The sequence below is a fragment of the Numenius arquata genome, chromosome 1 (assembly GCF_964106895.1).
Source record: "Numenius arquata chromosome 1, bNumArq3.hap1.1, whole genome shotgun sequence".
Taxonomy (NCBI): Eukaryota; Metazoa; Chordata; class Aves; order Charadriiformes; family Scolopacidae; genus Numenius; species Numenius arquata.
The window spans coordinates 15881636-15909577 of record NC_133576.1 but is presented as its reverse complement, the minus strand read 5'-3'; the positions used below and the strand labels follow the sequence as shown (position 1 = coordinate 15909577).

At 41.2% G+C, this 27942-nt stretch overlaps 1 protein-coding gene across 3 annotated transcripts in view; it reads left to right on the top strand.

The window, feature by feature from the left end:
• Positions 1-27942, top strand: part of GRAMD1C (GRAM domain containing 1C) — a 54170-nt gene that overhangs the window by 24002 nt on the left and 2226 nt on the right. For all 3 annotated transcript variants that reach the window (XM_074168871.1, XM_074168879.1, XM_074168887.1), the window contains 11 exons: positions 970-1050; positions 7604-7722; positions 8888-9005; positions 13304-13463; positions 20215-20361; positions 21156-21274; positions 22415-22557; positions 24253-24356; positions 25009-25188; positions 26722-26779; positions 27280-27390. In XM_074168871.1, the coding sequence (XP_074024972.1) occupies positions 970-1050; positions 7604-7722; positions 8888-9005; positions 13304-13463; positions 20215-20361; positions 21156-21274; positions 22415-22557; positions 24253-24356; positions 25009-25188; positions 26722-26779; positions 27280-27390 (1340 nt within the window). The remainder of the gene's footprint in view (positions 1-969; positions 1051-7603; positions 7723-8887; positions 9006-13303; positions 13464-20214; positions 20362-21155; positions 21275-22414; positions 22558-24252; positions 24357-25008; positions 25189-26721; positions 26780-27279; positions 27391-27942) is intronic.

Here is a 27942-nt window from a genome sequence, read left to right as displayed (position 1 = left end):
ATTAGAAGACAGACTTGGTCTTTTGGGCCGTGTGCATATAAAAGGCTTTATAATTCAACTTTAGTTTGACTGCAGACTAATGTTGGTGCAGTAACCAGAAAGTAGGGAGGCTTTTGTCCCACTCATTCTCAAAGGAAAGCCATTTGAAAACTAGAAGTTCAGGGCCTGAATACAGAATGTGTGTCCTTGAGTTTGCCATCTCACTGATTTAAAGTGCCCCTGGAAGAAAATTGCTGAAAACAAAAACTGACAAGCATGATAGGGAATGTTCTTATGTGCAACGTACTTCATGATACTTCTCCGTCAGTGCCTTGAAAACAATAATTCTTGGCTGCATACAGACAATAGTGTGCCAAGGTGAATCTGGAGCTGTTCTTTGTGAACAGACTGATTCCTCATATTTGGCAGCTCCCTCTCAATTTATTAAATATTAACTTTAATCATGAAGGAAGATAAGCCTCTTTCTCTACTAAACGAACTTTTGAATAGGAAAAGACTTTAATACTGCAAATGATGCATCTAATGTGATATCCTATTTTAATTCTTTTTATTTCACATCTTCTCATGTGAAAAGATTACTGAAAGGAATATGTGGTGGCAGGGCTGTGGCCTGTAAGAAATAGGCATATACGTCCCTGATTTATTCCACCTCCGATTTGGAAGTGGGAGAAAGATTTAACTGTGTAGTTAGCTGAGGGGGAGCTCTTCCTTTATACCAAAGGTACAGAGATTCCAATTGACTGTCCAGAAAAGCAAGTGTCTTTATATACTATGTGGAGATTGGGGAACTAACTCTCACTTACTAAGTGATAAAAAGTGTGGAGTGTGAGAAATATGAGCCTACGTTTGTTGAATATGAGAGGAGTATGCCATTGATGAAAACCTTAAGATATTCAAAATACAAGGAAACATTCTGGGTTTCTTGAAAATACCTACAAGTGAACTTTCTGTACGTTGTTTTTCTTGCAGTTTTTCTTTACGTCATTCAGTGCAAGAGACAGAAGCTACCTCAGTATCTTCCGCTTATGGCAGAATGTGTTGCTGGATAAGGTAAGCTTCTAAGTGCCAGTACCTGTGGTTAAGTAACAAAATAATCTTTTCCTAACGTAAGCAGGTGGGTCTTTGGAGGATAAGAGACTTTCCTTAATAAACTAGCTTTTCTTTCTGACACAGAAATCTAATCTGATTTCTTCAGCTGCTTGTACTTTAGATCCCAGATATACTTCCCATCCGTTCCTTCTCATGCTGCCACCTACAACTTTGCTGTTGATGGAGCGTTTTGCCTTTGAGGATAAGTTGCCTGCTTCTCTTCACTACCAACTCAAGCAGATGTTAGTAAATTGGTATGCATTTGCTTCACGTTTTCTATGGCTAATTTGCGATCAAAAAGGCAAGAGTCTTTCTCGGTGAAAGATTTTTTCATTTTAAGGAAAAAGCCAAAAGTCACCTTCTCAGATAAATAAGCTGAACCTTTGCCAACCAACTCATTACAACTCCCCTGACCTTGAATAAATGCAACAAAGGCAGGCTGTATGATATGGAAGTGTGTTTTGGCAACTTCTGCTAGTTAGCTTGATTTATATTGCAATTTGTGAACACTTAAGCTAATCTTCTTTCTAAAAATGTACTGACACTTTTGCAGAACATCACTGTAATGATGCAATTTTTGTAAACCAATTCCTTCCTGTTTATGGCTCTCGTTGTTTAAATATTTCAACACAGTTGCAATTGAATGCTGAAATATCCATATATAACTCTGCACTACAATGGTCCCCAAAGGCTTACAGCTGTTGTACTACTTATATGTAGTGCACACAGGTTTTTTGTTAGATGAATTTTAAGGCAGACCAGAGGCACTTTTTGTCAAGCAAAAGCTGAAAATAAAGGGAAGTGCCAATTAAAGCAAAAATAAAGTTTCCTGCAAATCTCTTATCACTCATATCAAATACGAGTTAACCATATCATCATACCCATCTTGCCTTAAATCCAGCAGTAGCACTGCAAAACCCATGATGTACTATGTCATCTTTGGACTGGAATGTGCAACCAGAATTAACCTTGTTTTTTGTTAGGCAAAGTTCGTCATGAGTGGTAACTAACATACTCAGTTGGTTAGTTTGGGGTGTTGGAGGGTGTATGTATGGACACTTGGGTATACAAACCTATTCATGGGGCTGGAACAAAAGCAACAAACTTTGTGCTGTTCAGTATTAGTTTTTTCTGTGCGTTTCTATTCTTTGCCACTGAAATGAGTGTCACATCAGGAAAAATTTTTCACTTCAGTAACTAAAGGATAGATAGAACAGTAGAATCCATGGACTGCATGTAAGATGGAATTAAGCCAGCAGGTTTTAGGGACCAGTGCATCTGAGTAGTGTGGGAACTCTCCTTATTCTTTTTCTGTAACCTTGCTATTAGCTTTCTTGCATCCTCATTGGAGTATGTTGAAAAGTAAGTCTGTGTGTGAATTTCTGCTTGGACCTCTCGGTTGTAGAAAGGAGTATTACTATGAGGTGTATGTAAGGTTTCTTAATGTGTTATGTTTGTAGCTGCTTCTTGAAACAGGATTTCTGTTTGAGCACCTACTTCTGCAATGCAGTAGTGAAGTCTGATTCTCTGCTAGAATGTGTTTTGAGTCACCTATCATCCTGCTTTATGAATCTCTACTGTTTAACCAAACTAGATCAAGCTATAGAAGGGCACTGAGGTGGTGAAAGTAGAAACTGAAGTTGCTAGAGCTGGATCCACTGACTCTACTACAAAGACAGCTGTCCACTGACCTGTTGCTAAAAGAAAGCCAAAGTGCATCCAAGCAGTCTTGCTGGCTTTCTCCCCACCCTCCCAATGTGGCAGGGGACAGGATACATTTGAAAGATTTTGTACATCTGAGACTCTGGCATGATACCCAGCGCCTTGAGTATATGAAGCCTGGGGTTTCTGGGCTCCAGTGATCAAAGGGATCCTGTCAGAATTTTTTAGGCTTGTGACAAAAAACCCAAATGTCACCCTGGAAGCAATTCCAAAAGGAGCTGATTTTAATTTTTTGTGTCTGCAAATAGCTAAATACTTTAAAGCCTGTGGGTAATTTAGTTATCTGGACTACATCTGCTAGACCTGGAGATTACATCCAAATGTTAAATATTGTCAGAAGTATAACACTGAATGCAGCTGTCACAGGGCTGGTTTGTGCCACCTGATGGTGGATTATCCCCAATTTTCAGGATTTGGATCCAAAGAAGTGGGGTTGCAACTGCTTCAAATCACACTTAAGCAGAGGTCGTTTTCAGTCATTGGCTCTGCTCTCTTCAACGATTCCTGGGCATAGATTTTGTGTTACAAGGTCTAACCTCTGAAGAGTGACCTATCTGCTTTACCTGATATACCTTAAGCTTTCACCACCTGCAGAACTTCTCGGTCGGGTCAGCATGCCCTTTCCCAGATCTCCATCTTGTGGCCGTTCTGCCTTCCACTTCTTCAGTGTCACATATCCTGGACAGCTGAGTAAGTCCTCCTCAGTAAAGTGTGCCTTTCTATTAGAAATGAGTTGCATTGTGTAAGAAAAACAGTAAATGGTTATGTGCGTTTCCATGCCTAGGCTTACTTTGGCCATCAAGATGCTCTCCCCCAACTTTGTGTCACTGTTCTGACAGGACTTCTTGTCGCCTTAGCTGACTTGTAATTCTCTAGCTCACAGCTTCTCCTTCAAATCTTGCTCAGAGTACCATACTGTGCATTTGGTGCCCTTCAACTTTGGTTCCTCTGGGAATCAGTGAGTACCTTCCTCTTAAGATGGTCCCATCTTAGGCTATTTTTAAAAAAAAGTCTGTGTAAAGGCTTTTTTTTTCTTTCAAGGAAAATGCCACCTTTTTTTCCCCATTCCTATTGCAAATATGCTTAGAATGAGTCTCTTCGGCTTTTACCTTGCCATTGTTTTTTAAAGGCTCCTGGTCAAAGGAGGAAGCATCATGGAAAATAAGGAATCATTAATGTAGGTCTGGAAGAGACATGACACCAGTCTTGATAAAACAGATAGCTGCTTCCACATCCACTGAGGCTTTCAATAATACATCGGTTTATAAAATCAGCCAAAATTCCTGTTTTGCAACAGGCTTTCCAGATTGGTAAATCAAGTTTAAATAATGACTGCTATTGACAATAAAAGCAATGTCATGTATGCTTTTGCTTTATTTTCCTGAAGTTTATGGGTGTCAAATATCGTTCCAGTTCAAGGGATAAGGAACAAATTAAAATCTAATTAGGCAGGTCATTCAAATCCCAAACAAACACAGTGCTCCTTATTTCTAATGGAACAAGATCTTAACTTAATCGGTCTCAATTCCCATGAGTCCTCTTCCTTAGAGTTGGATTTATTTTCCTATTGTTCTTCTTACGCTTTGCTGGGTAGAGATTTACACCTGTCTCCAGAGTCACTGTAGCAGGTAAGTCTAGAGGTGTGAGAACAGACCAGAATTTCTGATGAGCTGGGCTTCTTGTGGCAAACGTCTATCAGGAGGGTGGTTTTGCTTTCCCTGGCAGCTTCTCAGGGAAGGCTGTAAAAAAGATGTTTATTTGCACCTTTGCGTGCAACAAGGGTGTTTTAGAGATCAAAGAGGGCTTGGTTTGATTCTGACCTTCGTGTTTGGGTGGTTAGAGGGGGAGTTTGCTGTTTTCCCTTGCAAACAAGTGATCAGACAGAATTCAACATCAGAGTTGCTTGGTGGGAGTGAAGTGTGGGGTGGGGGGGTTGTCTCTGGGGTAAATCTGTACGGAGTGTCTTGTTCTTATTTCTGAATCTGTCCGTAGGGAGCAAAAATCAGCAGCTTCACTTCACGTCAGTGGCATTCTGTAGTATTGCTTGTGCCATGCCACTGCTTTTGTCTAGCCATGAAACAAAGTATTGATGTTTTATGCTCCCAGTTAAAAAGACAAAGACATCTCCCAGCTGCTTCTTGTAGCCTTTGTTTCTGTATACAAAGAGAACTGAGGAAAAAAAAAAAAAAAACCACAGCAAAGACCTTCACCTTGAGTGGGCAAAGCCATTCATGTTTAGGTTCAGCCTTTGAAGCTTCAGAGCTTCTCAGACTGTCCCCTCAGAAGCAGAAGTCTGACCCAGAAAATTTGTGCCCTTCTTTGCCTTCACAACTAATCCTTTCTGATACAATAAAGCGGGTCTGGTTTGATCTTGGGCTGTGACCATTAACAACTTATTATATCTCGCTGAGCTAAGAATAATCGAGCGGAGTGCAAGAATCCTTTTTAAGGCGCAGAAGTTGGTAACATTGACTTCACAAAACCACAGGAAACCTCTTTATAGATTCCTAAAGTGCATAGCTGAAAGTTTCTCTGCTTTCCTCAAACCATTGAGCTCTATACAAGGGCAGTCCGATTTGCCCACAGACTGGTGCAGAATGTGCTAGTGAATTTAATTAGCTACATTAGCTGTTTCCCAGGTTGTTTTTTTTTTTTTTTTTGACTGGAAATAAAGGTGCTGGCAATAGCAGGCAACAGAAGTGAAAGTGGTTTTGTTTGTCCTTTAATTTCTGGCTGAAAGGTGTGCTATCAAAAGATACCTCAGTCATCTTTTGAAACCGTGTCGTGCCTACTCCTGTTTTTTTTCCATTTAATGAAAACGTCTGTAGGTAGTTGTTTGTGGTGATGAGTTTACTTCTCCAAAGTACAGCATGCCTGGGGAAAGTAAGTATGTTGATGCGTGTGTTTTTAGCACTGCATTGCTTTGTAGAACAAACCCCGGTGGCAGAGGGAGGCTGGCATTAGCCGTTATGACCCTTGCTTTGTACGAGTGGGTTGGTGGTTTTTTTGTGTTTTAATGTTTGTTTTGTCCTCGGTAGGATTAAATACCTTGAAACTGATCTCTACCAATAGGGTGCTTGTGCCAGCAGCTTTCTGAAAAGCCTGAAACTTTGTTGTGCTAGGAAATATCCAAGGGGGAAAAAAAACGCTCTTAGCGAGCGGTGGAGAACAGCTGTGTCCTGAACGGGGATGGGTTCCCTCCCTCCCCCCCCCCGCTTGGTGGGAGGGGACGGATGCAGTGCGGGGGGGTCCCGCATGGAGGGCGAGGGGGCAGAGGGACACCCCTAGGTGTCACGGCGAAGAGGGGTGGGACGGGCGCTGCGGCGATGCCCGCCGGTGACCCGCCGCTCCGGGCGGAGCGCGGCGGCTGGCGGGGAAGGCGCTGCCCCGGCCCTGCCGCGGGGGGCGGCCCCGGCCGGGCCCCGCCGCCCAGGCAGCAGGAGGAAGCGGGAGCGCGGCGGCAGCGGCCGGCGGGGCCCGGGAGAGGCGCTGCCCGGCGGGAAGCGGCAGGTCTGTCGCGGTGTGGGGCGACATGCGCCCTCCGGGTCCGGGCGGGGGCGGGGGGGAAGGTGGGGTGGGTGCCGGCAGGCACGGAGTAGGGGGGGGGGAGCGCCGAGGGTGCGTATGGGCGGGCACTTACAATTCCTGCTTGTGGGTCAGCTTTTTTATGTCGATCTAAAATTGCGGGTAGTGTAACACGCTACAGGTGGAGCAGGGAGGTGGAGAGGATCATTTAAAAGGCCTTTAAATAATGGATGGGTATTTAGTGTCATCGTTTCATGCAAATAGTAAGCAGTACTTGTGTTACTGCTTCATTAGCACAGTTCTGTTCCCTTGATCAATATGGATTGTGGCTGAGGCACATTTTCCAGTGTGGCATCTCCTTTTTGAGGTTGCTAGTATTTTGAGCTCTCTTAAATCCCAGAACCTTATTTCCTTTTTCTTTCTTTTTTTTTTTTTTTCTTTGGTCTGCTTTTTTTTTTTTTTTTGAACCCTTTACAGCTGAAGTGGACTTTGAAACTAGTTGGTTACGTTGCTGATACGAGTTTGTCATACAGCTTTCACTTCCTGACTCTCCTGATGATCTGAGAGAGTTTAAATACATCCCAGTAGCTGTGAGACTTCCTGCAGCAGGGCAGAGAGATTATAGAGAAAGCAAAGAGTAGCCAGTGATGTTTCAAGGTAAAGCTGTTACTGAGCAAAAAGCAGCTATCTTATATAAAGGGAGTTCTGATGTCGTTCCAAAGCGAGGACCTCCTGTCCCACCCTGGCAAAGCGGACAGTTGGCTGACCCAGACCCCGCTGTCTGTAGTGACTGAAACGCTAGCCTCTCACCATTTGTAAAGCTCTCTGAGCATCCTGAGGAAACAGGCATGTATCTATTAAGCAGTTTGTCCAAGATCAAAGAGGGAGTCCCTGGCTGTCTACTAGTTACTGGTATTGTGCCGTATCGAGTGAAATTCAAGAGGGAGCTAACTTCAAGATATCTGTGAGAACACTAGTGACACGTGAAGAAGCAAGTAGTGGCTGCAAGTGTATGTTTTCTTGAAATAACAATTTTTCTCACGTCTGGTGATACTGGTTGAACAATGATGGGTTGGGAATATGTAATAGACAGGACTACAGTTCCCCAAAATGCTGAAATCTAATCTTGATATGTGATACCTAAATGCTTTCAGTCCTTGTCAGAATTGAGGTTAGAGGCTGTGGCGTAACTCAAACTTCTTACTGTTTTGCCTCCTGTGCCTTTCTGTCCCATACCATAGTTCTTGACTAGCTCGCTTTCTTTCAGAGGCTGACCAAGCAGGAATTCTGGCAGCTGGTGCACCAGAGCTATGGCTCTGAGCTGGGCCTGAACAGCGAGGAGATGGAGAGCTTCCACTCATCGTCTGAGGACAATGGCCAGTCTCGGTAAGGACAGGTTACAAAGCTTATTGAAATACACAGGGAGAAGCAGTGTCCTCTTTTTTTCAAAGTGTTTCTGTAGCCTTAGCAGAAGGGTTAAGCCTGTAGTGAAAGAATGCAAAGAACCAAACTGTATAAACTGAGCATGCATAAAAACTTAATTGTGTTCATCGCCTAAAATAGTAGGGGCACAGCTGAGGCCCCTTAGCGGAGGGAGATAAGAAGACCTTGTTCTCCCTAGATCTGCTTGAGGATATCAACAGGATATCTTAAAGAGCAACCTTTTCTCATGACAGTATCTAGTCAGGATCTGTATATACCCTTCAACAGTATGGAAGGGCTGAATGGAATGGAGCTATATATGATGTTCAGATACTTTTCCTCTCCTCTGTGGAGACTGAACACTTGCTTTGCTTTGTTCTCCTGATATCTGAGGTCTTAGCTTATTTTTGTGTTGTGCTCAGCTTGAATTAGGAACCTGGAATAATCTGTGTGTGGATTTTTCTTTTTTAACACAGTTGCCTTGATTTCTTGGAACAAATGAGAACTAATTTATGAACTACCAGTGTCAATCTAATAGCAGGACTTCAATTTTTGTATGTAAATAAGTATGGCTCTGCAAAACTGGACAATGTGATTTATATCTGTCTTCAATCCTGTGTTATCTGAGTATGCTTGTTAAAAAAAAAAATCTTAAGTTCACTGTAAGCTTCAAAAGATGTCCCATTAAATATTGCCTGGGGTTTTTTTCCTGTTTAAAAAAAAAAAAAAAAAGGCACTACTTTACAACTCTAGAGTAAGGGATGCTGGAAAAAATTTTTGTCCCAAGCTTTCTTAAAACATTTTCTTTCCAAATTTGTTCTAACCTACCTCTGTTTCCTCTTTTCCTACACCACTCACTTTCTTGCTGATTCACGAGTGCTTGGTTTTGCTAACCTTATGATTAGAAGCTGAAGCATTCTGAAAGGTGGCTAGGTGAGGAAAAATGGCTTGAGAGATTAGTGAACTGGATGTGGGAAGAATGAGTTGGCAGTTCTTTAATGTTAGCAGAACAGCTAGTGAAACATATGAACAGCTATGGTTTGAGTGCAAAAATCACACATGAGAAGCTTTCTCAGATTTTTTTCAGTGCTTATGTCTCCAAACATATCTTCCTTTTTGCTTTGGACAGATCCAGCATTTGTGATGATTCTGGAGAACGGGATGAAAAACTACCTAAAATGATTGGTTTAGTTCGGGAACCCACGCTTCAAACAGAAGGAGAGTCACTCAGACATGCGCTGCCAGGAGTAAGTGCTGACACAGACTTTCTTGTTATTTGTAACTGATAAGCATATATGCTTAACTTGTATATCTGTAAGAATAAGATGCGTGGGGATTGTAACTTCTATAGAAGCCTCTGACAATTCATAATAATCTAGGAGGTTATCATATCAGAAGTTTAATATGAATGTCTTCGGGTTTTGAGACTATTTCTTGAATTTGGAAATGAATGAGCTTCTGTATAAGAGAATATTGCTGGTGTGAGTTTCAACAGTGTGCTGTCACTAATTCACTGCATAGCCTAGTTAGAACACCGAGGCTTATTCCCTGGTCCTTTTTTTGTTTGAAAACAAAATTAACTGTGTCTTACCCACATTCCTAGGGACGATGTGCATCTTTATGTAAGTGCTTTATGAAAGTAATGCCTTCCAATGCTTTCTTGCCTGCTCTGTTTGTTGTTTAAAAACATCACTTCTTATACTTCTGTTTCTCCTATACATGAGATTTATTAGAGGGTAGTTATGCTGTGTTGTCCTTGCTTTCAACGGTCAGTCTGCTGTTGTGAATCTATGAAACTTTTTTTTTATTTAAGTTTGTGGAAATGTTTCAGAAGGGGGGGAAAAAACCCACCCTTGATATAATAAAGTTGTGTTTTCCCTTAATGCCTTGGGTTAATACAGCTGAACAAGCATGGGTGCTTCGCTCATGATGTTATATGAATTTCTGAATTTATTTGGCTGGTTCGGGGGGGCAAGCGCATTAGAAGCAGTATCTGAGGTGTGCACAGTGTCTCACACGGTCGCTGGGACTCCAGTGCGTAGTTGTAGTCCTAAAAAGGTTACAAGTGTTTTCTCTTGGTTAATAGATACCCCAAGGGAAAGATCTCAGAAAAGCAAATAAATCACTAAAGCGTTTCTTATAAACTTCACTAGGATTAGGTACCTAATTGCTGTTTCTGCTTTGGGAAACGTGGGGAGGAAAGAAAGGAGATGCTTATAGTAGTTTTTACTACCATATAAAACTTCTGGCTTCTATCACTTGCTAAAACCAATCAGGAGGTTAAGCAGGCTTTAGATAGTTTTGCTGAAATCCAAGTTAATGGCTAGAGACTTATGCCCAGCAAACAATACTGGTATGTTAAAAGCTTAGTTAGTCAGATGATGGGTATCCCTCATGGAAATCCTAGCAGTATAAAACAGAATCACAGAATATTTTTGGTTGGATGGGACCTTTGAGATCGAGTCCAACCAACAAAAAAAACCAACACCAAACAAACAAAAAACCACCAAAACCAAAAAAAAAACCCCAAAATCCCAGAACGCCAAAACAAACACCCACAACCACACTCCACCCCACCCACAAACAGACACAAACCAACAATCTCAGGCACTAGAGCATGCCCTGAAGTGCCATGTCTACCTGTTTCTTAAATACCTCCAGGGATGGCGACTCCACCACGTCCCTGGGCAGGCTGTTCCAGTGCCTGACCACTCTCTCAGTAAAGTAATTCTTCCTAATATCTAATCTAATCCTTCCCTGCTGCAACTTCAGACCATTTCCTCTGGTCCTGTCATTATTCCCTTGGGAGAAGAGGCCAACACCCACCTCTCTACACCCTCCTTTCAGGTAGTTGTAGAGGGCAATGAGGTCCCCCCTCAGCCTCCTCTTCTCCAAACTAAACATGCCCAGTTCCATCAGCCTCTCCTCATATGACTTGTTTCAAGTCATACAAGATTTTTGGAGAGCTGTAAGAGAGGCTCGTGGATGCTGCTGGATTTTGGGCTCTTTAAGATAACTAAAAATCTACCCAGGTAGCCTTGGTTTGGACTTGTAAGTCTTGAACAAGAACAAGCTGTTTAAAAATAATTACTCTGCCTAGAAAAGTGTTTTGTTTACCTACTGGGTGCCACACCCAGAGATGTCTCTTGCAGGTGCTAAATATAATTGGGCATGTTGGTAAGCAGTAATGCCTGGGGATTTGGTCTATATGCAAGAAAAAGCACTAGGATTCTCTCTTGAATAAACTGCTTTTAAAAAGTCCTTTAATTATAGTAAAAAAGTGCAGTCTTGGTAAATGTGTAGCTAAACTGTGTAACTAAAATACATAATGATTGTGTTCAGCCTATATGTGTCACTTGGCACTTCTTGAGAATGTCAACATACTCTCCACAGCCCCAGGATTACAGCATATATTGTAGAAACACAGGGGCAATAGGAGGAGACAGTAGTGCTTAGAGTGTATTTATCAAAAGCCATGGCACTGATGACACAAAACACATTTAATCACCTTTGAAAGACTGGAGAGAAACAGACTTAACCCCTTCTTTCCTCCTCTGAGAGGCAAAGTAAGTCCTAAAGCTCTCTTCAGAGGGAGATCTGAATTGATGGAGTTGTTGGCTATAGTACTTGGCCTGTCTTGGAAAAAATATTGTCAATAGCTGTCCATAGCTGATTAAAGAAAGTCTGTGCGTAACACCAGTCACAGCACGTGTCCTTCTGAGGTGCAGTTCATCGCAATGTGGGGACAGCCTTATTGCCTGTCTGAATCAACCCTCTTTTTCCCTCTGCCCCTCATAGGGAGATCTTAGACCCTTTCAGTCCTGAAGCCTGCTGTTCACAGGTTAAAAAACTGAAGGGCCTTGGCACAAAGCTTAGCAGTATTGGAGTAGCTTAGGAGATAAGTGTACATAGGGAAGAAATTGTACATCTTTAATTCCAGCTGACAATCTTAAAATCATTACTCTTTAGGGGGAAAAAAAATAAAAATATAAACAAGAAAACTGTTTGAGTTAATCAGTTACTCCAAAAGCCTTATCATGAATCTTATCTTGCCTGACATCACTAAAGGCTTTTTTGTAGGAGCTGTTCTCTAGTCTTCTGACTTGAACTGGACTGTCCTGCTCTGCGCATGGCATAGCGGAGGCTGCTCTTGTGCTGCTGGTGGGAGGTCCACCTGTTCACCAAATTTCTAATCTTCATCAAAATGCTATGAGAGTTCCTTGGATTTGTGCTGGATCTGTGTCAATTTTTGGACTGTTATCCACAACTAGATCCTTTCTGACTTCCATCTGCATTGGTAGAGTATTTTGACATGGAAATGTTCGTTCTGTCCTCGTTCCTGTTGTGTCACTTAATACTAAGTTCAGTCATGGTAGCTCCTTTCGGTAGGAGCACTTATTAACTGATTTACTTTTCTGATGTAGTCTTTTTCTTTTTTTTTTTTTTTTGACCGCAGTCAAATTCATGCCTTTCTCTGTTTTCTAGCCACCCACCTTCTGCTAATGGCCCTCAGTTGCACAAAAAAGTAGATAGTCTTTATTTTCATAAAAGCAAAGAAGTATAGGAAGAGGAAGTACATGGTAATTATTCAAGTAGTGGATGCTCTTGCTTTTTTGAGTCAATGTTGAATAATCTTTAGGGATGATGGTATCGAAGATGAATCGGAACTGCTCAGTTGAGGAGGCTTAATCATACATATTATGGTCAGTGTACTACTGCATATGGGGGGCTGTGCTGCTGTTGATCCTAGCTGTTCCACTGGAGGCGGTGGGAACTTTGAGGAGAGGTATAGAATTGAAAGTTATGATTTGTGTCTAGTAGCTAAGCTTTTTCGGTGGCATACAGTTTCACTAGAAATTACTTCTTGAAGTGTGCAATGGCATGTAAGCTTAGCTGCCAGTTATTATAGTTTAGGGTTAAGAGCTGCATCGTTTCAGTGACTGATGTTTTGGGGGATATCCTGCTAATATATTGGACATGACAAATGCTACTCCATTGCTTTGTTTCTGAGAAGTAGCGTTTTGTAGGTAGGATGGCTCTAGGCAGTGTTTTTAAACTTTTTTTTTTTTTTTTTGGTCAGAGGATAATGGAGCCCTATAAAATAAGAACACCTTTCAGTTGTATAATTGGGATGATCTAAATCTTACTGGGAAAGGGAGACCCTGCCTGTTTCGTTGTGCTTCCCACTCAGGATCCTTTGCTAAAATGAAACTTGATCAATAAAAAGTAAATAATCTGTGTCAGGTTAATGAATTTATAAACGCTAGCAGTGATGCAGGGGAGGGGATCAAACTGTGCAGGTGGGTGCAAGTCCGCTCTAGGTATGAGAATACAGATAAATAAATCTGTCCCTTGTTACCAGGGTTAACTGAAATAAAGAGGAAGAGAAGTTGCCTGGGGTAGGGGAACAAGTGACTATATGGTAATTGAGCAGATAGAACTTGTGGCTTCCTTTATATGGCTTTCCTCTTTGAAAGTAACTTTCTCTTTTTCAAATAGTCTGTAATTACTGATGCATTTTTTTTTTTCCTCTTGGTTTTTACAGGTGGAGGAGTCCCCAAGTGAGAAGCAAATAAAGAGCCCTCTTCCATCTTCAGAAAGAAAACCTGTTAAGCTAGTCAGGAGCAGGTCTTTAGAAAAGTCCTTGGACCTGAATGAGAATGAAAATTTTCCAGAGAAGAGCAGTGCCTCAGATAGTGAAGAAGGTAAATCTGTTAACAGTTGGGACCTGTAAGACGACCTAACTCCAGTGTGCCATCTCACTTGTGGAACAAGTTAGAGAACTTTCTAATCTTATGAAACTTGTTCGTTCATTTGTTTCACAGAATGGCAGCAAAACCATCTTTATCTTACTTAGTTTCTGGGGAGGAAAAAAATAGTTGTTGTTGGGGTTGTTTAGGACAAAACCAGATTGTGGTTTTGCTTTTTCCTTTGGTGGATAAGTTGTTACTAACAGCTTAAACTTAAAAAAAACAAAAAAGGTTTCTTGACAATGTGGGTGGTTGTTCACTTTCCATGCTCTCGCAGATATTTAAAGTATTTTTCTTTGTTTTCACTTCTTGGGAACTGAGGAGAAACATTTCGACTGTTCTGCAGTTTCTGAAAGATTCCCCCACCCTCTCCACCCCCTTTTATTTACACTTCTACTTTCTTGAGCTATATGGGTTTCAATGATACTGATGGAGTAAACTGAGGAACTCGCTGAAAGTCCAGGCAAGACAACTTCCCAATTTCCAGGACTGTATTGTGCATATTCTGAATCTGGTCCAAAGATAACATGTATTTTGGTGCAGCTTAAACTTTGTGTGGCAACAGAGTTAGTATCTTAATAGATCCTAATATACCACCCTTATAACTCATACCTCGTTACACAGTACAAGATGAGAAGAAACCTGGATACCACAGTAGTGTAGAGATTGTTAACTTGGCTGTTCTGTGCTTCCTTTCCTCCTCTCACCATAGGAGAAAAGCATAGCTGTATGTCTCATAGTGGTTTTGGTTATGAGGGTTTTTGCTATGTCCTGGGGAGAGAATAAGGCCAGAGTGTGCTTTCTGCCCAGGCTGGATGACAGTGAGTGAGACTTGTGCTGAGGTCTGTGGGTGCTTGTTCTGTGGTCCCACAGTAGCCCCTGGCAAGGTCTCAGTCTCTAAGGTGAGCTTTTCACTTACCATGGGGAGCTTGTAGTTCAAACAGCTCACTGAAGTTGTGGTGGATGTTCTGTTAAATATCCCAATCTTGGACTCTGTAAATGCTTTTAAAATGAGGTGTGCAAACCTGTATTGGTTCTAAAGTAGTATGATAGTGTGAAGGGCAGAAAAGTTCAGCAAGTAGCAGTGTGCTCAGTAGCAGCTGAATATTTTTCATACGCAAAGAGAGAACTTGCTTTCATCACCTGTTGGCAGGAATAGAACAGTTCAGTTAGAGGCTAGTTCTTAATCTGTCTGAGAAACCTTGTGTCTCATCCTTTCAGAGGTAGCAACTGAAGTTGCTTGCAGGTGTCATTACATTGGGATCACTCAGGTGTCCAGGAAAGCTTTCAAAGTCATGGATTGAATTGGCTGCCTGCAAGTTGTGATTGTTGCCTGAGGATATACTTCATATTCAAGTAACTTTTGCTCACCCATGCTGCTGCTGTGTTTACTTGAGTTCAGATTCAACTTGATGCATGTCAGGTTGTATCATTTTTGTGACTATGCCTACTTGACAAGGCTACTGTTTCTGCCATACTGTACACACTTAAGCTTCACAAATTAATTGTTTATCTATCACAGGCGTATCTTTTAGAGCAGCAGAAAGTTTTGGCCTTCGGATGTTTTAGATATCTTGCAGTTTTCCTGTACTCTTAGTGCCACATCTTCTGCCTCTGGATTTTATTGCTGAAGGTAAAGGTCTTCAGTGAAACTGATTGAAAGCAGTCCTGTTGTCTTTCATGCTGCTGTTTGCCTAAACAATAGCAGTAAATACTCCCTGTCATCCCTACATTGATGTTGAGTAAATAGAGCATATTAAATTGGAGATGCCTCTAAAAGAGAACTGACTTCGTGCTGCTTTTCTTATTTCTTGTCGCTTTCTTCTCCCTCCCCCAAGACTAGTCTTTTCTCTTTTTTTTTTTTTTTTTAATTCAGAGCAGGATTCTCTAGTCCCACAACATTAATCTCTTTTCTTCATGCTTAGAATTCTTTTTTCTTCTTTGTCTGTTTTCTGTTGCAGTTGCCCCATACTCTTACAAGGTGAATTCCTTCATGCAAATGAAACTAGCTTTCCCACGTGGCAAAGGTTTACCCATGCGATTAATCTCTCTTGTGTCCTCTGGCTCATACTCAGGCTGCCTATGGAGGTGTCCTGGCAAATAAGGTGAGGGGCAAGCTCAAGACTGTTGTTCTCCAACTCTGGGTCCACCTGACATCCAAAGCTGGAATGCCAGAGCCTTAGCAACACTAGTTCCCTTGCCCTAAGCAATTCTCACATTGTTTACTGGGCAATGGGGGGTATGAGTCTCACTGGGCACCACTGGCCTATTGACCTGCATCTTGGTGCTTTTGTTCTGCTTCATAAATTAGAGTATAAATGTCGAGCCATAACAAACTTCTGGCTAAGCTAAAAATTAGTATCTGTGATCTTGATTCTAAATTTCAGAAAACAAATTTTAATTCAAGCACAGAATACATATTTCCAAAATAGAGCCAGGAGATTCTGTATTTCCTCAGATGACTATTTTGCATGTAGGGTTTCTATATGCAATGACAATGTTCAGCAGCATAAAATACTTCAAAGAAGGAAGCAGGAAACTGGAAAACAGTCTTTTCTATTAGAAAGCTTTACTGTATATGGAGACATCATAAATTCCTGATCTCCTTGCATAACTTGACAAACTTACTGTATTGTTTCCATTTGTATTGATAACCATCTTAACTGTGTGGTCTGCAGGAGAGCATACTGCTTGCACTGCAGTGCTGTGAGATGGGTACAGTGGTGCCTTGACTTTTCTCGCAGATAGGAATATATAGGGCAGAAAATGATTGAAATGCAGGGTGGCTGAAATTAGTTCAGCCCTGCTTTAGGGTATTTTTTTTCCCTAAGATAGAAAATCTTGGTTATACAATGTACGTAAGGAGGAGTAGCCCTGTTACTTTGTTCGCATTTTAATCAAAATACCAAAAGCGTGTATTTTGTTGACTATATAATTACCAATTACTTGGTTTGGGATTTGGAGAATATATGTTTGTTATCTAAAGGCAAAAGGCATAATTTATTTTTTTTATCTTGTGAGCTGGAAAAAGCTAGTATTGTCACAGTATTTATTGGGTACCTCCCCAAGTTAATTTTGTACTTAGCCTTTTAAAGTGTAGGAGAGCTCTTTGATAATGGTTAATATTGCTGATATAGTCTTTAAATTGATGGTTTCTGGAACATGTTCACTCTAGGAACTGGTTTTATTGACTTGATTTCAGGTATATCTGGCTAAAGGCTCCTACCTGCATATTCTTCATGCAGTATACTATTTTCCCCTATCCCCAGTGGCACAGAAATCCTTAACAGTGCCAAGATTTGCATAGATACTTTTTTTTTTTCCTCTTGATCCTCCCCTGACTCCATGGAGTGGAAAAATCAGCCATTTTATTAATTTCGTTGATAACCTCTGCTCTTATCAGTTCAGCTTTCTTAATTTGCTTGTGGTATGTGTTTAGCTCTGAGCTGTTGGTGGTTAACAGGAATTTTAAGAACTCTTTTTTTTTTTTTTTTCTGCCTCCTTTTCACCCCTCCAGTTTTCTGTCTCTTTTCTTGCACTGCAGATGTTTTCAGACCTCTGCAATCACTGGTGTATAACAGTATTACATTTAAACAGTATTTCACAGCTTCCCTTGCAGTGATGAAAATGACCTTATGGAAGTGCAAGGCAATAGGGAACAGATTTGCCATCTTCATGGCAAACCAGGACACTCTGGGTAATACGTTTGCTTCTGGATTTTTTTGGGGTCCCTAGGGATCCTGACCTAAGTCAGAATAATTTCATGTTCTCTTACCAGACAGTAGCTCCAATTCATCTGTAAATGTATTCAGGCTAAGAGAGTTGGTGGTTGATAACTGCATACTGCTGAAGAGTTAGAACAGCATTAAAAGTTAAAGAGTTAGATTGATATCTAGATACTTGCATAAAACATTTTGTTCATAAACAGTATTTCTAAGCCCGTCCTAGGTAAAATGCTTGATGTTGTTCTAGTATTGAGATAAATAAAAGGCAGGTAAGTTTATCTGTGTGAGTTAAAACAAACAGAAGAAAACAGTAGACAAACATGCTTATTCATTTGTAGCAGAGATGGGTTGTTAAAGCTTTGTTCTGTTCAAATTGCAAGCATGTATATTGTACACATATACTTTGCTATGCTACTGTTTCTGCTCCCTACTTCCTCTAGGATTTCTACAGATAAACTGGGAAGCCCAGATGGAAGTGACTTCAAGCTTGTCAAGTTCTCAGTGTATGCAGTGACTTACTTCCACAGATGTGGAACTCACAGCAGCATTAATACATGTGCCTTCCAGACCTATAATCTGAAAGATTTCTAGGCTTTCTGGAAAACAGCTTTTTTGAATCCTAGTGTCTGAAGTGGCTGATGGGCTTGATGTATCAACCGCAATCAGCTTGGATTTTCTGAAAATATTACATTATATGATAACACCACTTTAAAAAAAAAAAAAAATTATTTGTTTGAAGAGCTGAGAGGGTTGTAAGTAAAAGCACATTTCTCAATAGATGCTCTTACGCACTTGGGACTTCGTTGACTGTTCCTTATTAGAGACATGACTAGATAAAAATAGTGTAGGCAAATCAAGTAACAGGAAATTTTGTGTAGACCTGTGGATGCTCTTGCTTAAGACTTAGTACAAGGAGGACAGACTTCACACTTGAAGAGTAAAATATCTCAGTAGCAAGGTCTGTACCTGAAGTTATTAATGCATGAGCTTTGTGCATATCATAAGTTGCTATGGCTTACTAAATTACCTCACGTCAGCAGAAACGTAGTAGCTGTCCTCAGCCATTTCAGGTGAACATAAAATAATGTTTAGCTAAGCCTCACTGGGGCAAAGGTAACTTTTATTATCTTGTATTTACTAAGACATATAAATAGGCTTTGGTGGTTTTTTGTGGTTTTTTTTTTCTTTTTTTTTTTTTAGTAATAGCAGATTCCTTGGGCATGTCAGGGTCCAACTGAGTAAGACTCAACGAGAATAACTAGGTTTGAATTACCTGGTGTCTGACTCTGTGCACGTTGGCTGATACGCAATAGGCAAAGGGGATGTCAACACCAATATCTGAAGCTTCCTGTCTCTTAGTGAAAGAGGAAGTGGGGAGTGTGCTCTGAAAGGAGAGATCTGTAATGTTGAGGCCTTGCTAGCTGAGGTCAAACTGATAGTTCACTCAGACTGTATTTGATGGAATTAGGTTCAGCTCCTAAAGAAAATACTGTGAACATTAGCTGTGAAAACCCAGGCTGAGTTTCTGGCTTCCTGCAGAATATTTCAGCACAGCAGAATCAGTATTCGAGCAAGTAGTGACTGCATATTGGCTGGTTAAATAGGCCTCTTAAAATGTGTGCTTGTTTTCTGTCCCACCTTGCAATCGTATAGACTTAAAATTGCATAAGCAGAACATGACACGGGAAAGTCCATCTCTTGCACAGGCACAAAAATATGGCACTTGGGCACTCATGCTTCACTTCTGGGGTCCTACATTGAAGCCTGATTAGGACAAAGAACTTTTTTGGAGGCAGATGTGTAATGGGGACTTCTAGCAGGCTAGAAGCAGGGCTGGAGTGGAAGTCTGCTCAGTCAGAACTGGATTTCATTGGGGACTGTTGTGGTGTTTAGTTGCTACATTTGCATTTATCAATACCGACTGCTACCAAGCAGTAATGTCTTAAGTGCTGTAACCTTAGCCTATAGGCAGCTTGTGAACTATAGCTTGATATTGGTGGCTGGTGCTGACCTATGCTAGCTCTGAGCATTCATTTGTATCAGTTGAAAGGTTAGGCGTCCTGACTTCTGTCTTGCTTCCACAGGATTTGCTTTCAGGCTTTTTGTTTTGTTTTAGCGATGTGTGTGTGTGTTTCAGTAATTATAATTTAGGATGGACTTATTTCTAAAGTGTAAGCAGATTGATTTGGGATTGGCATAGGAAACTGCCCTCCAGGATTATAATTCTATCCCTTATCTCTTGCAAGAGTGGCTGAGACAGCCACAAAGCTGAGTCATGCCAGCAATGAACAAGAAACAGAAATAGCAAAGATCAGTGCTGCAGCCACAGAACACTGCCGAAGCACTTGGTGGTGGTTTTTAAATAGGGGATGGCAATTAAACATGTTGGTGCACTTTTCAAGACTGCAAAACAGAGCAGGGTACCTCTTGCATTTCTCTTATAAATGGGAATTGAGGGAGGAACAGTTTGAGTAACTGCTTGGTAGTCTGCACATGGTGTCTTAGACTGTGGATGCTGCTAGCTTTACAGCTGTTAAAAGCAGAATTCTGAAACTAGCCACAAGTAAGAAGAAAGCTACTATGGTTTCACTGTCCCGCTTGCTTTGCATGTGTCTGTTGTACGATAGGCACACTTATTAATGAAGAATATGCTAACTTTTTGTCTTTCCCAACATTTCCTGTAGGATTAGTAGAATACTAAAGGCAAAACTAAAGGAATGGGACCTTGTGATGTTGATTTGTCCATTTATGTTTGCACAGGGAAATTGGGGGAGGTCACTGGAAAATCAACTCTGGACTTTGCTTCTGCAGACAACCTACCTCCCAAATCATATGCTGCTATCATTACTGGGTTTCTGAGAATGAGAAACAAATGCTGATGCAAGCCTGAAAAGATTTGAGCTGTAATAAAGCTTAGAGTATTACAAAGTTTCTTCGTAATACTGCTCTTTTCTTAATCTAATCTCTCTGCCTTTCTTTAGCAGTGAAGGAGACTGTGTCTGAGAATGATCTCTATGGGAGACTTTTTATAAATAGAGTTTTCCACATCACTGCAGACAAGATGTTTGAAATCCTTTTCACCAATTCTCACTTCATGCAGAGGTTTCTGAATTCCAGGAGTATAGTAGGTAATATACTCTTCTTCCTTCTGTCCGTGTTGCAAACTATCCTGAAAATTTCAGCCTCTGAGAAATGTTAAATAGGGCTAAGTTAAATTTTAGGTTTCTCCTTGTTTTAAAATAATTTTGAAGCTTTAAAGTTCCACTATGAGAGAGGATGTTTAAAGCTAGCCTGTTGTCTCTGTAGATCAGTCACATCTTGGAGTAAAAACCTCTTTTCAATGCACCACAAAACTGCACCTTAATGCCTGAGTTTTGGGTAGGCTATTAAGTTCATGCATTCTGTGGGGTATTTCTGATTACGTTGTGTCCCAGAAATAGTGAAGTGTGTATGGCTGGCATGCAGGCAAAATTACTGCATCCTCCTAAATGATACTCACAGGCTTTAATTTTCTGGATGAGTAAATTTTATTCACTGAGATCATAAGAACAGAAAATTAAGTCAAAAAGGATAATATTTATTCAGTGTCAGCTTGGGAGGGAAAGTGGCAAAAGCTTTTGATAATGCTAAGTGAATCTATTCAACTTTAAGCAGATGGGAAATGACATATTTCCATTTAATTGCTTACTCTTCTCCCCACCCTAAAGTCTCTTTCAGTAGGCTCAGGTTCAGCTACTTAGTGCCTCACCTTTGTTCATCAGCAAACTACAATTTTCCATCTTCCTGCAAAACCCACAACCATTTGGAATCAGCTTTCTGTCTCTCTCCCCACCGCTGTTCTTAAACTGTTAAGATACGAGAGGACAGAGATAATGCCTTTTAGGTAATCTGCATGTTTGATTTTGCATAATTTCTCGTCTAGATGCTGTATCAACCCCTTGGAATAGAGATTCCAATGGCAATCAGTTGAGGACTTTGACGTACACTGTAACGATTAACAATCCACTTTGTGGGAAGTTCACTACTGCAACTGAAAAGCAGGTACTGTGTGCGTGTGTGTGTTTGGTGCCCTTTAAAGCAAGGGAGAGGTCAACTCTCTGGTCTGTCAGGGATCTGACAGTGGATTAGAGTTCAGTGAGCTGAATGTGGATCTGCAGTTTAAACGTAGCATCTGTAAGGGTGTAGGCATCTGCTGTGCTCCTCTCACTGTTAGTGAGCAAATACTGATGAGGTCAGAGAGGCTTTCTACCTTTACTGATGGCTGTAAACGTCTCCCACAGTCTGTGGGGAAAAGTGTTAACATCTCTTATGAATTGGGGGGTGAAAAGATGTGATGAAATGCTTTCAGCGCCATTTCTGGGGTTCCCAGTGAGAGAGAGAGGTGGAGAGAGTCTAGCAAAGGGCCACTAAGAAGATTAAGGGACTGGAGCATCTCATGTGAAAAACAGCTGAGAGCTGGGACTGATCAGCCTGGAGAAGAGAAAGCTCAGGGGGGATCTTACAATGTATAAAGGTATCTGAAGGGAGGGTTTAAAGAAGACCAAGCCAAGCCTCTGTACCAAAGTCCACACCTTTTAGTCGTGCCCGGTGACAGGACCAGAGGCAATGGCACAAACTGAAATACAGGTGGTTCCCTCTGAACATCAGGAAACACTTTCTTAGTGTCAGGGTGATGGAGCACTGAACAGGTTGTCCGTAGAGGTTGTGGAGTCTCCTTCCTTGGAGATACTGGAAAGCCATCTGGACATGGTCCCAGGCAACCAGTTCTAGGTGGCCCTCCTTCAGCCAGGTTCTTGGACAAGGTGACCATCAGAGGTGCCTTCCAATCTCAAGCATTCTGTAATTCTGCTTTGGGAAGGGTCTCCTCAAAGAGGAGCTGTGGTCATGAGTCAGTGGCTAGCCTTGCATCTGGTACTTGAAATGGCAGTGGGGAAGTACTGCTGTTGCCTATGTTGGCTCTAGAACGAGGCATCTTCTCTTTCCCCACCTCATCTATACTTGCCATTCTTAACTGGTTTTTGTTGTGAATGTTCAGGCTTTTTCCATACTGTAGCTCACTTGGAGTTGGTGGATCTAGTCTTAAGGAATTCAGGCTGAAAGGAGGGGAAAAACGAAAAGGAAAAAAAAAAAAGGTTTGGTACCATGAATATACCTTCTTATTTTTATTTTCTTTTATGGTAGATCCTGCATAAGCAGAGTCAGAAAGGTCAGTCCTATCAGGTGGATGCTGAGGTACTCACCCATGATGTCCCCTACCATGATTATTTCTACACTGTGAACAGATACTACATCAGCCGCACATCCAGTCACAAATGTCGATTACGGTGAGCCTGGGTGGTGCACTGTGGGAGGGGAAGCACATATGTGACAGGCTGATGAAGTGTGTTTATCAAAAGATCTGCCAACAGCATAGAGAAGATCAGTTTCTCTTGAAGCTGGGGATCTTTTCTGAAAAATAAACTTGGTTTATCTGGTTGCACGAATGCTGTATTTGAATCTCATTAATTCCATAAGAAACAAACTCTTATGTTGACTCTGCAAGGTACAGAACGTATCTCTGAGACTGAAATGGGTTCTGACCAGCCCTGAGTTTTTGAGTGCAGGTGTGTGAGTGGCATAAATTGGAACTACCTGAGATATTTTATTACATAGTTTCCCAGATATCCTTGCTAAGGGCCTGCAGAGGAGGATGGTTCACAGGAAGGTGCAGGGAAGATGGAACATACCTACTTTGGCAGGGAGGGTACTCCAGTTAATCAGGCTTCATTATTAAACTCTGCCTTGATAGGGAGGTCTTAAAAGGCACTTCCCTTTCCTCTCTCGTTTGTTGAAAACGCCTGAAGTGACCAAGTTCCATATTCAGTGCATTTGTGCTGCTTTCTGATTACCTTGTTTTTGGTAGTTTTTCTGCTGGCTTCAGTAAAGCCTTTTATCTCAAACTTCGCCAGTACCCAGGAAAGGTAAGCAGGCCTGGATTTTATTCTGCCTTATCAAAGTGCTGAAGGCGCCCTCTCTACTGGGAGGAGAAGGAAATAAAGGTCGTTGAACAACTGTTCTGGATGAATTTTGAGTGAGTCATTCTTCCTCTTTGAGGGCTATATTTGTTTTATCTGAGACACATGGCAACCCTAGGGTAAGAGCAAAAACCTAGGTTTCAATATGGTGCACAGAGCATGCATGTATAGAACAGAAGGTGAATGGTGGTGTTACAGCTGGCTTTATTATACTGCATTTAAAATTGATCAAAAACTCTCTGAAAGATGCTGTTTTGTTAGACTAGGAACACAATGGGCTTACACTGATAATTTGAAAATGTTGAAAAAAAGTGTATTCTACGACAGTCAGTGTTCTTGACTTAAACAAATCGAAATCTTAGGCTATCCTTTTGTCCTTTATGAAGAGCTTTGGGATTCATGCAGTTGTTAGAAGCAGGCCTCTGAAGGATTCTGCTCCAATTCATTTATATTATGGAAGCATTACTGATTAGCTTGACCTGGGGAGTGTAAGGCAGGGACATCACTTCCCCTCTGTTGTGCTCACAAAGACAGATTTTAATTTCTAATTTCTGTCTACTCAGGGTAGGATCTGAGCGCTTGGTGCATGAATGGTGATACTGAATTTCACCTACTGCCATTGCAGTGCCCATGTAGCATATCATGTGTACATGTACAGAGTAAAAAGAAGGACTTCATGATCTGAAAGCCTGAAGACTATTTTAAGTGTATGTTAAAATGACAACACTTCAGAGAACAGAAATTCTCTGGTAGTTTGAGTGTGAAGGGAAACACTTCAAAATGTTTCCCCTAATTTGGACACCCAGATCTCCTGAGGCTTTAGCTAGATATGTTGGGTTTGCTACTGTCTGTCTCTTGTCTTGCTGCCCAGGTGGAAACCTGAGGCAGTTCAGTAAATATTTCAGATTATGGACATAAACTAGAGGCCTGCTTCTGATAAGAGACTTCAGCTATCACTGTGCTATCTAGAAGAGTACTCTCTTACTATTGCATTCTCTTTATTAGGGTTTCTGCAGAAGTGAAGTACAAAAAACAGCCTTGGGGCCTTGTCAAGTCTGTAATTGAGAAGAATACCTGGGGAGGAATACAGGAAAACTTCAAACAACTTGGTGAGGCATTTTCTTCTTTGTGCTGGAGTAAGGAGGGCACCTTTCCTATGTGTGTTTTCATGTCTGTCAAACTTGATTCCTTGAAGAATGGTTTGAAAAGAAGGAGGTTCCTTTGGTGTTGCCAATTCAGAAGTTCTTGTCATCGATATATCTGCTAATTTCAAGGGGTAAAAAAAAGCTTGTTAGCTTAATGCTAGCAGGAAAGCTGTTACTCTCAACTGCATGTGCCTATCTTTAAGTATTTCCTTGATTGTGGGTATGAGAAAAGAAGCAGTAGCACCTGGCAGGCTCCCTGGCTGTGTCTGTCAACAGCCTGGCCAGCCATGGCTGTGGACTCAGTTTAACACAGTTCCTAGTCTCAGTCTAAGTGTCTTCAAGTGCTTCTTCAACTACTGTCTAACGCCATTAGACAAGCCTGCATAGGCTGAATGTACATTGTATCTGAAAAGTGTACTAAATGCTACCTAGCAAATAGGGCAGGTAGTATAGGTTAAGGTGTAGTTCATGTTGATTACCTATTCTAAGTTCATTTACTAGAAAGTGCACTTACTCCTTTCCCTGCCACCCTCCATATCTCACAACTTAAGTCTTCAGTGCTAGGCTTTTCAGCTTTCCTTTTGAAAGTTGAGTAACCTTATTTTTTCCACTGCAGAATCAGATCTCCTAATGGAGGAATATGCAATTAATCAGTCCATAGAAGACTCTGGAAAATTAGTTGCCCTGAGACGAAGACGACGCACTTTACACCGGAGTCTAGCAGAATCGCTTCCCAAACGCTCTTCCCAACACTCCTCTGGTGACATGGGAGTAGAGTCCCAGGGCAGTATAATAGGTGGGAATTTTTATATAAATTGTTTTCCAAAAAGATGTGTTGAAGAAAGCTTAACTTTGAAAACAGTGCAAGAGTAACACTTGTGTGTATATTGCTCTCATTGTCTTTAACTGGTGTGATAGCAAATGCTTTGATGTGTTCAGGTTTGCATAAAATACACTTGGAGCATGCATAGTCACTTTTATGATGAGTATCTCATGAAATCAAACCTAATATCACCCTCTCTTTTAAAAAGAAAAGACAAAAAAACAACCCAAACCTAAAATACTGAACTCTACCTGCATAGGATTGAAAATGAGATAGGATTAGAAAGAAATTTAACCTGACTTTTGTGAAGTTGCTGAAAAATTGGTTTGTTTCTTCAAATAACTGCACACACAAATCATGAGTTGATTTATCTTTAGCTGTCACTTGCCTCCTGGCCCTATGATCTCTTATTTGATTTTTTTTTTTAATATTTTTAAATATTAAAGAGTCCATTTCCTGTCTGCTTCAATGTCACTGAAGCATTTCTTGCAGTTCCACTGCCACTAGGCATGGCAGGCTTGTACACTATCATATACAGTATTAGCTACACCTACAGAGATGAGGAGCATCTGTGCACTAATGTGTACCAGAGAATGGTGGATTTCATGACACAAGTTGAATTGTAAACCCTGAAGTAGGAGCAAGTGCCCTTTCCTAAAGGGGGAGAGAACACTGAGTATAGCACTGAGAGTGCGTTTGGATCAACAGCATGTGTAATGGACTCTTTATCCAGCTGAGATTACTTCCCAATTACTTAATTTTGCTACTGCTGCTCCACCTTTTCAGGTGAGCATGTCTGTCTCAGTATACACTACAGTTTTTGTGTATGCCCCTTGTCCAGGGCAGGAAACATGAATGTAAGGAACTGTTTTAGGAGAACAGGTAATTCTATTTAAAGATCAGCCTGCCCACAGTGGTAGGTGATTGCTGCTGAGTTTGGAGAGGACATGCACACTTCTCCCTCGCTAGTGTCTGGTCCCTGTTGCCTGATGACTAGCAGATGCTCTTTCGAAAGGCTGTTTTCAGGCCAGGACATAAACCAAGCCAGTAAGGATGGGATAAGTAACAGAACTTGATTTGACAGTGATTGTCAGAAAGATAGGGCAGGAGAACAAGGAGAAGAGAGCCATTTTGCAGGCTGTCTCTGCTCGTGTGTGACTAGCAGCGTATGTGTTGAATGAGCGTTAGTAATGGATGGACTGTAGCCTTCTGAGGCTATCTAGGTTTCACATGAATGTAGCCCAGTGCTGTGTTCTCCATAGCATACTGGTCCTGCTCTGTATGGAAGAGCCTGAGTGTCTGGCTGACTTGACTGAGGTGATGGCAAAAATGCCTTGGTGAATGTTGGAGATGATCTTGTGTGCAGCCTTGTGATCTGTTATTTTTTTCCATCAGAAGCTGTTGAGCTATTCTGTGTGAAATGCTGAGCACTGGCATATATCTGCAGGCATCCTTTAGGAATGTTCTTCAGTACTTTTTAACCTCCTTCTCTTCCATGCCCTATAGGAAGGAAAAGAGATGCTGTAAGTAGGACCACCACCATCATTGTAGTAATGAGTGTCTTGTAAGTACTCACTTGCATTAAAATGTGGCTTGACTCAATCTCATCTTGGTCTTTATCTGTATTTGTCTGTACCTCACCTGCATGTTAACATTGCATGTAGCGTGATAGGTCCTAACCTAATTTGAATGGAAAACTCAGGTATAGGAGGGGAATGGATTGACTTAAGTGACGCATGGAATGAAAATGCTGATTTGCCAAACTAGTCTACAGTTAAACCTAAGTAAGGTTTACTTAGGTCTGATCAAAAAAAAAATAAAAATCTAGGATTTACTCATGTCTAGTTTTAAAAGGTGCAAGAGGAGACATTGTTGCCATTCCATTGCTATTACACAGCCTAACGCTAATGGCTAAGAATTGGATAGATCTTTATTTTCAGTGTATTGCACACCTTTTTTTCTCCCAGAAGGGTTCTCTTAGCAGTTTGTAGCTCAGGTCTTGTTTCTGTAGCTTTGCAACCAAAATTGTTACAGGACTTGATTTTTGTTCTCTTCTCTCTACAGTTTGCTGCTCTTGGTCTTGCTGAATATAACACTGTTTCTCAAACTGTCAAAGATTGAGCATGCAGCTCAGTCCCTCTATCATGTCCAGCTTCAGGAAGAAAGCTCTTTGAAGTAAGTTGAATTCACAGTCTGCTTTCTTTCTTCCTCAGCTTATGTGAGAGTCTGATCTAAAGAAATAAATTTTGAACAATGAAACTCGGTGGTAAGTTTTCAAAAGCTGCTGGGGCTTGCTGCTTTTCTGTGGTCTATGCTGATATCCAGTGACATGTCTTGACTACATCTTGCAGTAATAAATTTCTCCTTTGACAAGCTGTTTTTTGGGGGAGTGTTAACCTTAGCTTGCATTTATCACCCTGCTGTGACTCATCTTCTGTGAATATCACAGTGCTGATCACGGAACCGAAGTGCTCACTTCATCTGTGTGAAGCAGCACGATCTCAAATGTAATGGTAAAGATTCACTTAACTTTTTAGCCTCTTTCTGTGAGTCTCTTGCTAAATCTCTCCTTTCCACTTCAGACTTCCACGTTAGGTGCCTTTTGTATTACAGACACATGGAAGAGGCTCAGATGTTGCTTCCTCTCTTGAATATGGTTAAGAACATAACCTGATCTTGAGTGTGGAAGTGGTGTGGTGACCTCCTCTGGTGATCACCTCGGAACTG